Here is a 16796-nt window from a genome sequence, read left to right as displayed (position 1 = left end):
GCATATCATTTGGTGAATCATGGATAACTCCATCATTTGTAACGAGTTTCTGTAAATTATTTTTGGTAGAATTTCTATGTTGAAGATTCATGAAAAATGTGCATTTTTCACCATTTTCCATCCAATTCGCTTTATTTTTGTAATACATTACACTTGATCGTTCTTGAATAAGCACCTACAATTATTTTTGTTTTTCCTCGAACCTATTTTGTTCCTCTATAGTACAGTTTCCATTACCACCTACCTGCGCTGTTACTTCCTCCATTTCCTTTATTAGTCTCATCTCTTCTGACCTAAACTGCTTTTGTTTTAATGATGAGTATTGTATAGAATGGCCTCTAAAAGTACATTTGAAAGTGTCCCATACAATAAGGGGATCTGCTGTTGTACAACAACAAAAAAGTCAATTATTAATTATTTTGTCTTAGTTAAGAACAAATTGTCATCGAACAGGCTTTGATTCAATTTCCAATATCCACGTGGAAATTCTGTAAGAGTTAGAGTTTCACCAATTAGATGGTGGTCCAATCGCATTCTGGCTCCTATTAATACTTTAAAACTTTTGATGCCAGCAAGAACAAGACTAGGAAGTAATGAAGCCTCCTCCATGTATATCTCACTAGGTCAGGGTTTTTCAGCCTCCATATATCCACTAGTTCTAATGTATCCATGACCTTTGATCTCCTTAAGTGCTTGAGGGTGATAGTTTGTAGAGTGATTTCCTTTACAATCCATTGGAGGTACTTAAAACCGTATTATATTCTCCCACTATAATAATAGATTATTACATTGCTTGTGAGCTCAATAGATTATTATATATATATATATATTTCATTCTTTTTTGTTTTGTTTATTGATGATGTATTGTAGTTGGATGACATCTAGTACACAGAACAGAAGAGACTCTGAAGGGCATATACACATGTTGCAATTACACTCAGAAGTCTTTACTGTTGGTTGGTGCATCTCTCAATAGTAATTCATTCAATTAACACTAAGTCATTTTAGATTATTTAGTTTAACTCTTAAAGTGTTGTAACTAGACCGAACAAAAAGATAAACACACGTTAAGTGTTAGTCCCATGTTTCATGAGCTGAAATAAAAGATCCCAGAAATGTTTCATCTGCACAAAATGTGTATTTCTCTCAAATTTTGTGCACAAATTTGTTTACATCCCTGTTAGTGAGCATTTCCACATCCTTCTTCTTCACCTGCGGGATCGTCTGAGACCAGCCACCCGGACAGCTGACGAAACTGTGGGTTTGTATAACCGAAGAATTTCTGCACAAACTGTCAGAAACCGTCTCAGGGAAGCTCATCTGCGTGCTCGTTATCTTCACCAGGGTCTTGACCAGACTGCAGTTCGGTGTCGTAACCGACTGGAAAAAGTGTGCTCTTCACGGATTAATCCTGGTTTCAACTGTACTGGGGCAGAACAGGTGTATGGCATCGTGTGAGAGAACGGTTTGCAGATGTCAACGTTATGAACAGAGTGCCCCATAGTGGAGTAACGGGAAGGCATAAACTACGGACAATAAACACTTTGAGAAGGAAGTGGGTTCTGAAGAAAGGAAGTACTTCTCACTGCACTGCTGAGCAATCAGATAAACACAGGTAACAGAAAGATAAGGCATATTTATATCTCTCTCTCTCTCATATATATATATATATATATATATATATATATATATATATATATATATATATATATATATATATATATATATATGTATATGGGAGAGTGGGGTAAGTTGAGCCAAAGGGTTAGTTGTTTCTAGGAAACCATACACAAAATGAATCATGTGACCAAATATTTAGGAAGAGGTCATCATTTCAGAGTCTGTGAAGGAAGAAACCACATGGAAAAAGCAGCAAGCAAGTTCGGTCCAAAAAACGGATTTTCACAAAGTCAAATACATTTATTGTGATATAGGTTTCTTGATGCTAGTTATAGGTTAGTTTTAAAGTAGATAGTTTTCAAACTTTTATACACAGGAGGTTGGTGGCTTCTTATTTGCAGAGGATGGGCTCGTGGTAACAGCTTGACTGGAATGAGTGGAATGGTATCAAGTACATCAAACACATGGTTTGCATTTTTTTTATTCCATTCATTCCAGCCATTTTTATGAGCCATCCTCCCCTCAGCAGCCTGCACTGGTTTTATACACCAGTTGGGGTCTCTATAAGCTACAATAGGAGGTCCTAAACCTAGCACGAATGTGCACCCTTGTAGCTGTGTGGGCAAATATAGGCAAATGGTTTCTTTGGGGTAAATTGTAAATTGTACCATTATTATTGTGTATATATAATGTATGTAAACTTTGTTTAAACTCTGCTGTCTGTCTCTAAATGTTGTCTATCACTAGCAGCACCATATCACCAAGTAAAATTATGAGTATGTGTTAATGTTAACTGTAACTGTTAACCCTACAACTCATCCAGAACGCCGCAGCCCGTCTGGTGTTCAACCTTCCCAAGTTCTCTCACGTCACCCCGCTCCTCCGCTCTCTCCACTGGCTTCCAGTTGAAGCTCGCATCCGCTACAAGACCATGGTGCTTGCCTACGGAGCTGTGAGGGGAACGGCACCTCAGTACCTCCAGGCTCTGATCAGGCCCTACACCCAAACAAGGGCACTGCGTTCATCCACCTCTGGCCTGCTCGCCTCCCTACCACTGAGGAAGTACAGTTCCCGCTCAGCCCAGTCAAAACTGTTCGCTGCTCTGGCTCCCCAATGGTGGAACAAACTCCCTCACGACGCCAGGACAGCGGAGTCAATCACCACCTTCCGGAGACACCTGAAACCCCACCTCTTTAAGGAATACCTAGGATAGGATAAAGTAATCCTTCTCACCCCCCCCCCCTTAAAAGATTTAGATGCACTATTGTAAAGTGGCTGTTCCACTGGATGTCATAAGGTGAATGCACCAATTTGTAAGTCGCTCTGGATAAGAGTGTCTGCTAAATGACTTAAATGTAAATGTTAAATGTTAATGTACTTGGCGAATAACAGTGATTCTGATTGGGCGAGGGGCAAGTTGAGCCAATGTCTAATCAACACATCCCATACAAAGGATTACATTTAGTGTGTTTTATGCATAATATGAATACTATTTTGAAGACACCTCGCATTTGAGTGATTAGTCAAGTTTAAAAGATGAAAAATGCCTTCCTCAGTTGAGTTTGTGACCCTCTTGGACACAATTGGTGTTTTCTTCCGTAATACAATACATTATCGCTGGGATATAAGGTAATGTAAATGTTTTAAAATGTACAGTTAGAAATGTTTCGCTATGCTTATGCTCCCCTGTTCTCATACTCAATTTACTCCATACTCGGGGTAAATTGTGCCAAGAGACAAGCTATGTTTTCAAAAGGGTTGTTTACACGAATTCTGATTATGTCTAGGGACACACAACTCCTGAAATATACGTAGATATCTTTGTTAGATACTATATTTCCTTGACGTAGTGATACTGAATGTAACAAATCGCCCAACATACCCCCCTCTCACCTGTTGCTCCGATAGGCAGAGGGGGAATGAATGCGTATTTAGCATTACGCTACATCCCGATAAAAGAAACAATTCCCCTAGCACCCTGCAACTGTTTCAATTGTTGTTTTTATATACACTTCGGAAATGTCTCTTGTGACCCATAGGCGCACAGCCTGCTATTGCTCAATCGAGTATTATAAACCTTCATCATACTACCTATGGCGTAACCTGTATGTAGTACGCCCTGCAAGTTAGACTTCCTCGAAACAATGACGTTTCCATTTTCCCGTTTGAGTCCGCCCTCTCACTAGAGCTCGCGATTTAATACCCTGGCGTATCTTTTGAGATTGGAATGCATTTCTTAAAGTCTTACTACAAATTAGATTTTAATTTTGGAGACTCGACTGCATCGCCATTTGTCATGTATGAGCGGTTTTGATAAAGGTAAGTGACGGTAACTCTCCGCCTGTAGTTTTGGGAAAAGAGATTGATAATATCGGACTTCTGCGGTTAAAAACAGTGGGTGTACGCTACAGTGAAATCGAAACTAAATACGTTTTCTCGGTTTTTATTGTGGCTTAATTGAAGTTTTTATTCTTGAACTAGATATGAACTCTCTATTAATTAAGTCCAGGATAATAATGTACAAATAATGTACCGCGCCTTAAATGGGTTCCCGAGTGGCGTAGCGTTCTGAGGCACTGCATCTCGGCCCTAGAGGCAACACTATGGTTCGAATCCAAGCTGTATCACAACTGGCCGTGATTGGGAGTCCCATAGGGCGGCCGGGTTTGGCCGTCGTAAATAAGAATTTGTTCTTAACTGACTTGCCTAGATAAACAAAGGTTACATTCTAAAATAAATAAATGCATAGGCTATGTAAATAATTTTCTGAGACTTACGTTATAACGCTAGCTAGGCTATACGTTTTAATTTTAAATCAAACAAAGTTCATATCTATATAGCCTTGACATGGTAGTAAAAAAGTTATTTTTGCACAGCAAAATACTGATTCATATTGACAACATTTTCTTTGCACTAGAAGAAAGGTAAGTCAAGTCGGCCTAATGTGTGAAAGCATTATGAAGAGCTTTGTCACACGTTTTACCCCATCTCTCCTTTCTGCAGGTGTTGTTCTTTTAAAGATGGTGTTAGTGAGAAGAGTGGTGTGAAAGAATGGACGTCTTGAGAGGGAAATGGAAGGAAAAATGCATTCTGAACGTTTGCGCTCTGCTCATATTGGTAAGAAACTTTAACATGAACAGATGCATAATGCCGAGTCCTCTACCAATGACATAATGCCCCATCTAGTCATACTTATTTCTCAGCAATACATCAATTATCCCCCACCAATCCATCAAATTTGTGAATTATTCACACCAATCAATTAGTCAATCATTTCAGGAATAGGCCTATACAGTAGCCTGTCAATCAGTTATAAAATATTTTCAGTAATTACATATGACTGGTATTTGATTGGATCTGTTCTATAACAACAATGTAATGTAATGTTGCAGTGCTGGTCAGTAGACCCCTCCCCCTCGGCACCACCACTTCCTACGACCCAGGAGTTTCAATGCCTCGAGGGGAGTCATTACCACACTGCTAACGGGACATGCTGTCGAAAGTGCCATGAAGGTAGGCCTTCTGTACTGTACTATATTACACTGCACTTATACAACTGGGCCTTTCCATTCCCGAGTGTAACGTGGCTGTAACTTATACTTTTCCATACACTATGCATTGAGTTAAAGATCAAATCCGCTTCAAAGGGAACAGTGCCACTGTTCGCCCCAAAACTAGAGAAACTATATGTCCCAGATTGTGTGGGACAGTCCCTCATTTTTGCCCTTTGTCTCACGTCCCGCAATCAAACAATAATGTCCCTAATTTTATCAACAAATTGAAACACTACTAATTTAGAAAAAGGTAGATTTTTATTTTATTTGATTGACTTCCTATTAATTTGATGAGAATTGACATTCCAACCTGTCTCTTTTGCAGTCAAGTTGCCCTTATGACAATATACTATAGCATAAGGATGTGGTGCTGACTGATGTTGAAGGGGAAATCTGCAGTAACTACATCCATTTTTGGATTTAATGAATGATATGTACCCATTGATTTTTGAAGAATATAACTTAGAAATGCCCATGAGCTTTGTTCAACTGTCGTACCCCATCAGAACCCAAAATATAAGCTTGTTTTACTCCAATGTTTGTAAACAAAGTAAATGTTAACAAATATTGTATAGTCTCAAAACATGATTGAAACTATCATTTTGATATCATGGATGGTCTCATAGCATAGCTCTGTCTATGAATTTGAGAGTAGTTACATTTCTCCAGCCCCATCCCTCAACTTGTGTATGATTTCTTATTGTTTCAACTGCTGATGGACGCTTTTAACACTTCTCCAATGTTGTTGAGATCTGATATTCTGCGCAGCTCAAGAAGAAACATAGGCCAATGTCATATCATCAACCAATCACATTTTTCAAATATTTGGAGAGGACAGTTACCTACCGGTGTTTACAAAAAGTATGTGTCTAACAAAGAGCTACAAAAGTAAGTAAACAGCCGTATTAGACTGAAAGATACAAGGTCATTTCGTCAAACTCTCCATGCTCATTAGTTGCTCAATCAACATATTTGATGCTACTTCATTTACATTTACATTTAAGTCATTTAGCAGACGCTCTTATCCAGAGCGACTTACAAATTGGTGCATACACCTTATGACATCCAGTGGAACAGCCACTTGCATCTAAATCTTTTTTTTTTTTGGGGGGGGGATGAGAAGGATTACTTACCCTTACTTACCCTATCCTAGGTATTCCTTGAAGAGGTGGGGTTTCAGGTGTCTCCGGAAGGTGGTGATTGACTCCGCTGTCCTGGCGTCGTGAGGGAGTTTGTTCCACCATTGGGGGGCCAGAGCAGCGAACAGTTTTGACTGGGCTGAGCGGAAACTGTACTTCCTCAGTGGTAGGGAGGCGAGCAGGCCAGAGGTGGATGAACGCAGTGCCCTTGTTTGGGTGTAGGGCCTGATCAGAGCCTGGAGGTACTGAGGTGCCGTTCCCCTCACAGCTCCGTAGGCAAGCACCATGGTCTTGTAGCGGATGCGAGCTTCAACTGGAAGCCAGTGGAGAGAGCGGAGGAGCGGGGTGACGTGAGAGAACTTGGGAAGGTTGAACACCAGACGGGCTGCGGCGTTCTGGATGAGTTTTAGGGTTTAATGGCACAGGCAGGGAGCCCAGCCAACAGCGAGTTGCAGTAATCAAGACGGAGATGACAAGTGCCTGGATTAGGACCTGCGCCGCTTCCTGTGTGAGGCAGGGTCGTACTCTGCGGATGTTGTAGAGCATGAACCTACAGGAACGGGACACCGCCTTGATGTTAGTTGAGAACGACAGGGTGTTGTCCAGGATCACGCCAAGGTTCTTAGCGCTCTGGGAGGAGGATACAATGGAGTTGTCAACCGTGATGGCGAGATCATGGAACGGGCAGTCCTTCCCCGGGAGGAAGAGGAGCTCCGTCTTGCTGAGGTTCAGCTTGAGGTGGTGATCCGTCATCCACACTGATATGTCTGCCAGACATGCAGAGATGCGATTCGCCACCTGGTCATCAGAAGGGGGAAAGGAGAAGATTAATTGTGTGTCGTCTGCATAGCAATGATAGGAGAGACCATGTGAGGTTATGACAGAGCCAAGTGACTTGGTGTATAGCGAGAATAAGAGAGGGCCTAGAACAGAGCCCTGGGGGACACCAGTGGTGAGACTTCACTCAATCCTGTTTTAAAAGTCTCTTTTCTTTTCCCCTGAGAGGAACCAAAAATGTTTAATTGTCCAAATATTCCCAGATTCCCGTACAAAACAGCCACACAAGTGGTCTCTTGTTTCTGGATCAGCAAATGTTGCGCAAGGCAAAAGAGAAGCCTACGTGTGCTTCAATTGGCCCGTTCAGTGCAGTGGGGGAGATGTGTGGCTGTGCATTGATGTCAGAGGGGAAAACCTATCTTGTTTGCAGTAACTTCTTTGTTGTTGTAATGTCCTAAATGGACGTGGCAGTTTCACCAGTTAAGGATTCCAGCTTTAAACAAAAACCTTGTTTCAAGATTCTACCCTTATTGTGTATAAAAGACAGTCGTCTGTCACACGATAGGCCCTACATACTGTTTACTATATTTGTCTCTAGCCTAGTTTTAGCTCTGACGTATCACCAGGTTTTACAGTAAATAAATATGCTGGATTGTATTGCCTCCCCCTTAGTATGTATGTATTGTCTTCTCCAGGGTTTAAGCTGAAGGAGCACTGCACTAAGAACGGCGACAATAGCCTATGTGTCTCCTGTGAAGAGGGCAGGACGTACCGAGAGAAGAGTAACTATGCCAAGACCTGCCTCCGTTGTACACTCTGTGTTGGTACAGTACAATTATTTAGAAACATTTTCAATGATTTACAATCATGTGCAATTATTTACAAAATACATTGAAAAAAATGGCATCACTATAGATGGTCTCAATATGGTATGATAGCAAATGTCTCTTGTCTTCTCTCTCTTTCTCTCTATTCTGTTCTCCTTGGCTGTGTTGTTCCATACACCTGTAGACAATGAGGAAGTGTTTTCACCATGCAAGAAGAGTAAGAACACAGTGTGTCGCTGCAAAAAAGGCTTCTACCAAAGCAGAATAAACTCGGGAACACGGGAGTGCCTCACTTGCAAGACATGTGGACCTGGAGAGAGAGCAACGCAACTATGTGAGTTTGTCTTGCTAGTGTGGTTCATAATGTTTCACGTTTTTCCACCCAACCTGGTATTTACTTATGGATTACACAATTATAATGGTTATTACATAATAATGACAACCCTTTGTTTTGTAGTACTAGTAGTATTATTTGTGTGTATGACAAAGTTTGTGTGTGTACTGAGTGTACATACTCTTGTTGACAGGTAAGGAAGAGAGTGACACCGTGTGTGAATGTAAGGACTTCTACTTCCGAGACAAGAAAAGCAACAAGACCTGTCTTTCATGCAACATGTGAGTACTGGCTTGTGAACAAGCTGACTCTTTTGTCCGTTAAAACTCTTGTGTTCAGCCCTAGTATATAATTATACCCCACAGGAAGAGCTGTAGAGTAAGTCTACCTCTTCATCCATTAAATATCTTGGAGTATATCAAACAAAAGATACACCCAAACTTCATGACATGAATTACAATCACATCAACAAGAAAGTATATGATAACCTGGACAGGCGGAATTCACTTCCCTTGGATCTTAGTGGTAGAATTGAAACAAGCAAACTGCCGAGGTTACTGTATTTGTTCCAATCACTGCCCATAGAAATCCCACCTAAACAGTTTAGGTAATGGGATAAACGATATCAAGGTTTATCTGGAACAGTAAGAGACCAAGAATTAGATATACAATATTACAATTACCGACAAATAGTGGGGGTATGGCCTTACCAAACCTAAAATATTATTTTGTTTCAGCCCAATTGAGACCTCTGGTGTGTTGGTGCAATTCAGAATATGAATCCAAAATGGAAAGACATTGATACTACTTTGACAGAGATACCCATACAGTCCGAGACTACTATGACAGAGATACCCATACAGTCCGAGACTACTATGACAGAGATACCCATACAGTCCGAGACTACTTTGACAGAGATACCCATACAGTCCGAGACTACTTTGACAGAGATACCCATACAGTCCGAGACTACTTTGACAGAGATACCCATACAGTCCGAGACTACTTTGACAGAGATACCCATACAGTCCGAGACTACTTTGACAGAGATACCCATACAGTCCGAGACTACTTTGACAGAGATACCCATACAGTCCGAGACTACTTTGACAGAGATACCCATACAGTCCGAGACTACTATGACAGAGATACCCATACAGTCCGAGACTACTTTGACAGAGATACCCATACAATAGTTAAAATTAGTGGATTAATTTCTCTCTTAAGACATGGTTATGGGTTGTTAGGCAAATTAATTTAGACAGAGAGGTCAAACTGCTGAGTTGGCCCACATACGACCCTAGCTTCATCCCTGCAATTCAGGACAGCAGATTTAAACAGTGGACGTAGAAAGGCATCACATGATTTTGTACAATTTTAAGGAACGAGATCCTGGAGAATTTCCAGGACCTAAGTAAAAAAACATGGCTTAGATAAACAACATTTTTACAGATACATATAAGTTCAACACTATTTTTTAATGAAGATAAATGTGATTGACCCTCAAGCACCTCAAAATGTATCCAAGTATTCACTAACGCATACAACTTGGGGAGTAACAAAAAAATGATTTCAAATCTCTACTTGGGTATTCTATCCTCAAAGAAACATTCTACAAACTGTATTAAACAGAAATGGGAGGAGGAACTTAACATTGAAGTAACTGATGAAACATGGTTGAACATATTAGAGACTCAAATCTCTACTTGGGTATTCTATCCTCAAAGAAACATTCTACAAACTGTATTAAACAGAAATGGGAGGAGGAACTTAACATTGAAGTAACTGATGAAACATGGTTGAACATATTAGAGACTCAACTAAGCTCTCTACCAACTGAAGGACATGGAGAGAATTCTGTTGGAAGAATGTTATACGTTTCTTCATAACACCTAAACTGAAATTAAAACAGACTGGCTCCCTAAACCCTTGTTGGAGAGAATGTTATACGTTTCTTCATAACACCTAAACTGAAATTAAAACAGACTGGCTCCCTACACCCTTGTTGGAGAGAATGCGGTCTATCAAGGGGGATCACCCTAATGTACTTTGGTCCTTCCCTGCAATTAAAATTTACTAGGGAGAAATCAGATCTAACATTGAAAAAATAATGTGATTTGACATAGAACAAACATTAATTTCTTTGTATTTGGGTGAAATGCCTGATAATTTACACAATAGAGAAAAGTACCTCTTGAAGGTCCTACTGGCAGCCAGTAAAAAGGCTATCACTAGGAAATGGCTACAAAAAGACCCTCCCACAGTGACACAATGGATAGACATTGTTAAAGAAATATGACCTTTGCTTTAAGAACTCAAGAGGAGAGAGGGAAAATGGGTTTCATACTGTAAAATTGTATGATGGGTGCTGTACCTGCCAGACCTTTTTGTTCTTTTACTTGATTTGTATTGTCATTGTGTTGTTCAATAAAAACAAAGTAACAAAAAATGAACATTCTGCTTGTAAATGGGAAGTTTAATAGAATCTGTCGGCAACGTTGTGCAACAAACTTCTTTCCGTGGGTGAGTTAAAAGACAGAAGCATTTTCACATGTCAGCTGTCTTGTGGTCACACCAACCCTGGTCCTGGAGACCTACAGTCTGTTGCTATGTTGGAGAAGGTCATCATGTCCAGGCTTTAGTTCCCGCCCACCACTAACACACCTGATTCACCCTAATTTACTGCTTATCAATCAATCTACCAATCAAATGTATTTATAAAGCCCTTTTTACATCAGCCGATGTCACAAAGTGCTATACAGAAACCCAGCCTAAAACCCCAAACAGCAAGCAATGCAGATGTAGAAGCACAGTGGCTAGGAAAAACTCCCTAGAAAGGCAGGAACATAGGAAGAAACCTAGAGAGGAACCAGGCTATGAGGGGTGACCAGTCCTCTTCTGGCTGTGCCGGGTGAAATTCACACAGGACACTGGATAAGACAGGAGAAATACTCCAGATATAACAGACTGACCCTAGCCCCCCGACACATAAACTATTGCGGCATAATTACTGAAGGCTGTGACAGTAGGGGTCTATACCCCCGGACAGGGCCAACCAGGCAGGATATATCCATATATCAAGACCATAGGCAGTGGTGACCACTGATAAAGCGCTGGTAACTGTCTCTTTCAGTGTTCTGTCTTTCCGGAGGGGGGTATGCTGCAACAGGATGGCCTGGATGGTTCTTCTATAGAGCTGTTCTTCACATGACTCAACATGAATCATTTCCTCTTCACAAACGGGCCACTTCCTCTTCAATAATATACCATTTCCTGTGTGCATTTTCTCTCCAGGTGTGAGCTGACTGCTGACTGCCAGCAGGAGTGTTCTTCAGGCACACATCCCACTCCCAATGCCGATGGCAAATGTGAGTTTCTAATAATAAGTTTCTGATACTTCGTGGCTGGGTCAGGCTAGAAACATAGTTTGTTTATTTGGTGGGTCAAAAGATACTTTTAAACTTTTTTTTGTTTTGCTTAAATATATTGGAACTAGACTATTTCTGCCGTAAGGGCGGCAGAATGTATTCATTCTCTGCATGTTTTCCCCTCTTTCCAGCTGAAGACACTGGATGGGGTGTTTGGTATCCCTACCTGTTGGCTGCGTTCGGCTGTGTTTGTGTGTTATTACTGGTGGTTGTGGGGATCATGGGCGTACTAGTGGTTCGACGGAAGCCCAAGGGGTCTAACTCCTTTCCCTCTGCTGAGATCACCTCTCAGGTCTCTGAGACGTCTACTCGGGTGAGATTACATCTCTGACCTCTCACCTTTGACCCCTGACATCTCACATTTCACCTCTGACCTGACTGGAGAAACCCAATCTGATAAAAACCTCTAAAGGGGTTGTATGGAGAAAAAATAGATACCATTTCAACTAATGTTTTGAATACCCAAGTGCATTTTACTGTTTGCACCATAGTGATGGGAGGAAACCAATAGGACTTCCTTTATTGATTGTGCTGTGGTCCCCGGGTTTAGGATGTACTGGTAGTGGATGCAGTTCTATGTAGTAGAATTCTGATGTTTTCCATTTTCTGTGATTATAGAGGCTGATCCAAGAGGACCCAGAGAATGTTCTCAACCAGTGTATCCCTTCATGTAGCCCAGTGTGTGAGTGTGAACAGGAGCTCCTCAGCAAGCTACCGGACTGTGTCCCCAAGGAGATCAAGAGTAAGTGTGTGTGCATGTGCGTGCATGCGAACGTGTGTGGGTGCACATGTTTCCCTATCTTATCAGGACTAGAATGTCCTGACGAGTCATCAGAATGTCCTGACAAGGTAGGACAACAAGAACAATTCTGGAAAGTGAGAACTTTTTTAAAGGTTAGGGTTTGGTTAGGTTAAGGGTTAGGATTTTGAATGGAAATATGTTTTTACTCTCCAAAAAGTCCTGAGAATTCATGAAAACCAAGCTGTTTGTGTGTGTGTTGGAATGTGAATTTATTTTTATATACACTACATGGCCAAATGTATGTGGACACCTGCTCGTCGAACATCTCATTCCAATATGGAGCTGGTCCCCCCTTTGCTGCTATAACATCCTCTACTCTTCTGGAAAGGCTTTTCACTGTTGGACTGTTGCTTGCCGGGACTTGCTTCCATTCAGCCATGAGCATTAGTGAGGTGGGAACTAATGTTGGGCGATTAGGCCTGGCGCGCAGTCAGCGTTCCAATTCCTCCCAAAGGTGTTTGATGGGGTTGAGGTCAGGGCTCTGTGTAGGCCAGTCAAGTTCTTCCATACCGATCTCGACAAACCATTTCTGTATGGACCTCGCTTTGTGCACGGGGGCTTTGTCATGATGAAACAGGAAAGGGCTTCCCCAAACTATTGCCACAAAGTTGGAAGCACAGAATCGTCTAGAATGTAATTATATGCTGTCGAGTTAAGATTTCCCTTCACTGGAACTAAGGGGCCAAGCCCGAACCATGAAACAGCCCCAGACCATTATTCTTCCTCCACCAAACTTTACAGTTGGCACTATGCATTTGGGCATGTAGCGTTCTCCTGGCATCCACCAAAACCAGATTCGTCCATCGGACTGCCAGATAGTGAAGCGTGATTCATTTCTCCAGAGAACGCGTTTCCAGAATCCAATGGCGGCAACCTTTACAGCAGTACAGCCGCCGCTTGGCATTCTGATCTTAGGCTTGTGTGCGGCTGATCGTCCATGGAAACCCATTTCATGAAGCTCCCGATGAACAGATCTTGTGCTGACGTTGCTTCCAGAGACCGTTCGGAACTGGGTAGTGAGTGTTGCAACTGAGGACAGACTATTTTTGCGCATTTCAGCACTCAGCGGTCCCGTTTTGTGAGCTTGTGTGGTCTATCACTTTGCGGCTGAGCCGTTGTTGCTCCTAGATGTTTCCACTTCACAATAACAGCACTTACTGTTGACCTCGGTATCTCTAGCAGGGCAGAAAGTTGACGAACTGACTTGTTGGAAAGGTGGCATCCATATTTTTGGCCATGTAGTCTATATTGAACTCTATTTTAATCTCGCTACCCTATCACCACTCTGTTCCTCTCTCCCTTCAGTCTCTGAGTTGATCTACTCGGTGTTGGACCAAGTTCCCCCGCGCCATATGAAGGAGCTGGTGCGTTCGCTGGGTGTGAGTGACATTGTTATAGAGAGGGCTGAGAATGACCACCTCCGTGACACTAAGGAAGCCCAGTACCAGATGCTGAGGGTCTGGGCTAAGGGAAGTGCTCAGGGAGGGGGAGGGGTGCTAGCACGCCCTCTACTGTACCACCTGCTGGATAAGCTGAGAGACATGGACCTGGGAGGGACTGCAGAGGAGCTGGAGACCAAGTATGGAGATCAGTAGAGGGAGAGAGATGCAGACTGTATAGACCAAGTAGGGGACCCAGGTTTCTCTTCTCTATGTCGAATCAAAAGGGAAACCGAGAGGGACCAAGACTATTCATCATATGTATAGGATAATTAGGGGAGGGAGAGAGAGATAGGGGAGGTGCTAATGGGGAGAGAGAGAAGATCAGCCACATTCCTTTGTCCCTGACCTTACTTGTGTAGACCTGAGAGAATAGGATTGGTACAGTGTAAGCAATATGGTAGTTGTTCCACCTGGTCCAGATCTGATAGACTAGGTGGAAGTGATGCCATGCTTTCACAATATGTCATAATGTATTATATAACCTTTTGGCAATGAGGCTGATTATTGATTACCAACCGTACTGTTCTTGTATGTTTTTCAAATATATATATATATTCTTTGCACATTCGAACCAATGAGGAATCGTATGTTTATAAAAATCAGTTTTAGACAGTGCTGTTTGTAAAACAGGCAAACTTGTAATGTGTCACACACAGGTATGAGATCCACACTAACAATTGAGTTAAACGCTGTGTTTAGGGTAATACAGATTTAACACCCATCGATAGTATTACAGTTCTATATTACTGAGTATTATGTGGCGATAGGAAGCCAGTAACTGAAAGGTTGCTGGTTCGAATCCCTGAGCTGATAAGGTGAAATAAATTGGTCTGTGCCATTGAGCAAGGCACTTAACCATACTTGCTCCTGTAAATTGCTCTGTATAAGGATGGCTAAAATGTAAATGTTAAATGTATTATTTACTGGTGTTGCAGTAGTACTCAAGCTAATATTTCGATAGGGACCTGTATAGCTTTAATCTTCCCTGTCTCTATCTTGCATTAATCAACCACAAACATATCAAAAAGATATTAGCATTATATGTCATATTTGAAGTCTTTGACGTGGTTTTTATATGGTTATTAATGCTGCTTAGGAGGATGTTGTATATTTGAATGGTTCTTTGATAAGTTGCTGCTTGGGCGTGAAGATCAAACTATTGTAGTTTTGCTGTCTTTTACTACTGTCTTGATGTGTTTTACAAAATAAGTTAGGGATGTATCAATCTGTCATATTTCTTTACTATACAGTGTGCAGTGCATTCCTCCTCGAACAATCACACCCATCCAGGTTGTCTCTGTGCCGTGGTTTTGGATCACCACAAGTGATTGATTCTTATATCTGTACAGTAATAGTTGTGTCAGTACTGTTAGGGCACAGGCAGGTCTTCTGCAGGTGTTATCCCTGAGTTATTGACATTCCTTAAAGCCCCATCATCATGCTGCCATTATTCAGCATCACTTAGTCAGAGGACACACCTGTCACTCTGCGGGGCTGACTGTTCTTTGGGAGACTTAACATGGAAACTAGGGATGGGTTGATGGATAGATGGCACTCAAGTTTCTAGTTTTTAATGTCAGGTGCACAAGTACAGTGAAATGCCATGTATTGGATTTTATAATATTTTACAGCACTTTTTAACATTGAATTGTTACAGGTGATTTTACCTAAGACAAACTAGTTTTATTCTCAAATCACATACAGTATATGCAGACATTGATTTGTTTTGATTAAGGTGGGGGAGGCGCTCAACAAAGTTGATCAATTGTATATATTTTTAAAATAAAGAATCTATTGTAAAAGTGACCTGGTATGCAGCTGTTATTATGACTGTAAGTGTTAGCTACTGTTCTATTCAGTGTATGACTGTAAGTGTTAGCTACTGTTCTATTCAGTGTATGACTGTAAGTGTTAGATACTATTATATTCAGTGTATGACTGTAAGTGTTAGCTACTGTTCTATTCTGTGTATGACTGTAAGTGTTAGCTACTGTTCTATTCAGTGTATGACTGTAAGTGTTAGATACTATTATATTCAGTGTATGACTGTAAGTGTTAGCTACTGTTCTATTCTGTGTATGACTGTAAGTGTTAGATACTATTATATTCAGTGTATGACTGTAAGTGTTAGCTACTGTTCTATTCAGTGTATGACTGTAAGTGTTAGCTACTGTTCTATTCAGTGTATGACTGTAAGTGTTAGCTACTGTTCTATTCAGTGTATGACTGTAAGTGTTAGCTACTGTTCTATTCAGTGTATGACTGTAAGTGTTAGCTACTGTTCTATTCAGTGTATGACTGACTGTAAGTGTTAGATACTATTATATTCAGTGTATGACTGTAAGTGTTAGCTACTGTTCTATTCAGTGTATGACTGTAAGTGTTAGATACTGTTCTATTCAGTGTATGACTGCAGCATACAGTGCCTTGCGAAAGTATTCGGCCCCCTTGAACTTTGCGACCTTTTGACACATTTCAGGCTTCAAACATAAAGATATAAAACTGTATTTTTTTGTGAAGAATCAACAACAAGTGGGACACAATCATGAAGTGGAACGACATTTATTGAATATTTCAAACTTTTTTAACAAATCAAAAACGGAAAAATTGGGCGTGCAAAATTATTCAGCCCCCATAAGTTAATACTTTGTAGCGCCACCTTTTGCTGCGATTACAGCTGTAAGTCGCTTGGGGTATGTCTCTATCAGTTTTGCACATCGAGAGACTGAATTTTTTTCCCATTCCTCCTTGCAAAACAGCTCGAGCTCAGTGAGGTTGGATGGAGAGCATTTGTGAACAGTAGTTTTCAGTTCTTTCCACAGATTCTCGATTGGATTCAGGTCTGGACTTTGACTTGGCCATTCTAACACCTG

General features: G+C 41.2%; 1 protein-coding gene across 1 annotated transcript; it reads left to right on the top strand.

Annotated features, from left to right (window-relative positions):
* Positions 1 to 3770: 3770 nt before the first annotated feature.
* On the top strand, positions 3771 to 15729 carry LOC118367899 (tumor necrosis factor receptor superfamily member 1A-like). Its single transcript, XM_035751627.2, has 10 exons — positions 3771 to 3939; positions 4624 to 4737; positions 5013 to 5133; positions 7786 to 7914; positions 8102 to 8251; positions 8445 to 8532; positions 11546 to 11619; positions 11811 to 11992; positions 12298 to 12421; positions 13787 to 15729. Exons 2-10 carry the CDS (start codon positions 4672 to 4674, stop codon positions 14074 to 14076), a joined length of 1224 nt encoding a protein of 407 aa, XP_035607520.1. The 5' UTR covers positions 3771 to 3939; positions 4624 to 4671; the 3' UTR covers positions 14077 to 15729.
* The last annotated feature ends 1067 nt before the right edge of the window (positions 15730 to 16796 follow it).

Source organism: Oncorhynchus keta, chromosome 31 (assembly GCF_023373465.1).
Source record: "Oncorhynchus keta strain PuntledgeMale-10-30-2019 chromosome 31, Oket_V2, whole genome shotgun sequence".
In the NCBI taxonomy this organism is placed as follows: Eukaryota; Metazoa; Chordata; class Actinopteri; order Salmoniformes; family Salmonidae; genus Oncorhynchus; species Oncorhynchus keta.
The sequence above is the reverse complement of the archived record's forward strand: the minus strand, read 5'-3'. Positions and strand labels throughout refer to the sequence as shown.

Bases quoted from the DNA above. Each gene is read 5' to 3' on its own strand.
- LOC118367899 (XM_035751627.2), top strand. From the start codon at position 4,672: ATGGACGTCTTGAGAGGGAAATGGAAGGAAAAATGCATTCTGAACGTT. The intron at 4,738-5,012 runs GTAAGAAACTTT...GTAATGTTGCAG, and splicing joins TTTGCGCTCTGCTCATATTG to TGCTGGTCAGTAGACCCCTC. The intron at 5,134-7,785 runs GTAGGCCTTCTG...TGTCTTCTCCAG, and splicing joins CTGTCGAAAGTGCCATGAAG to GGTTTAAGCTGAAGGAGCAC.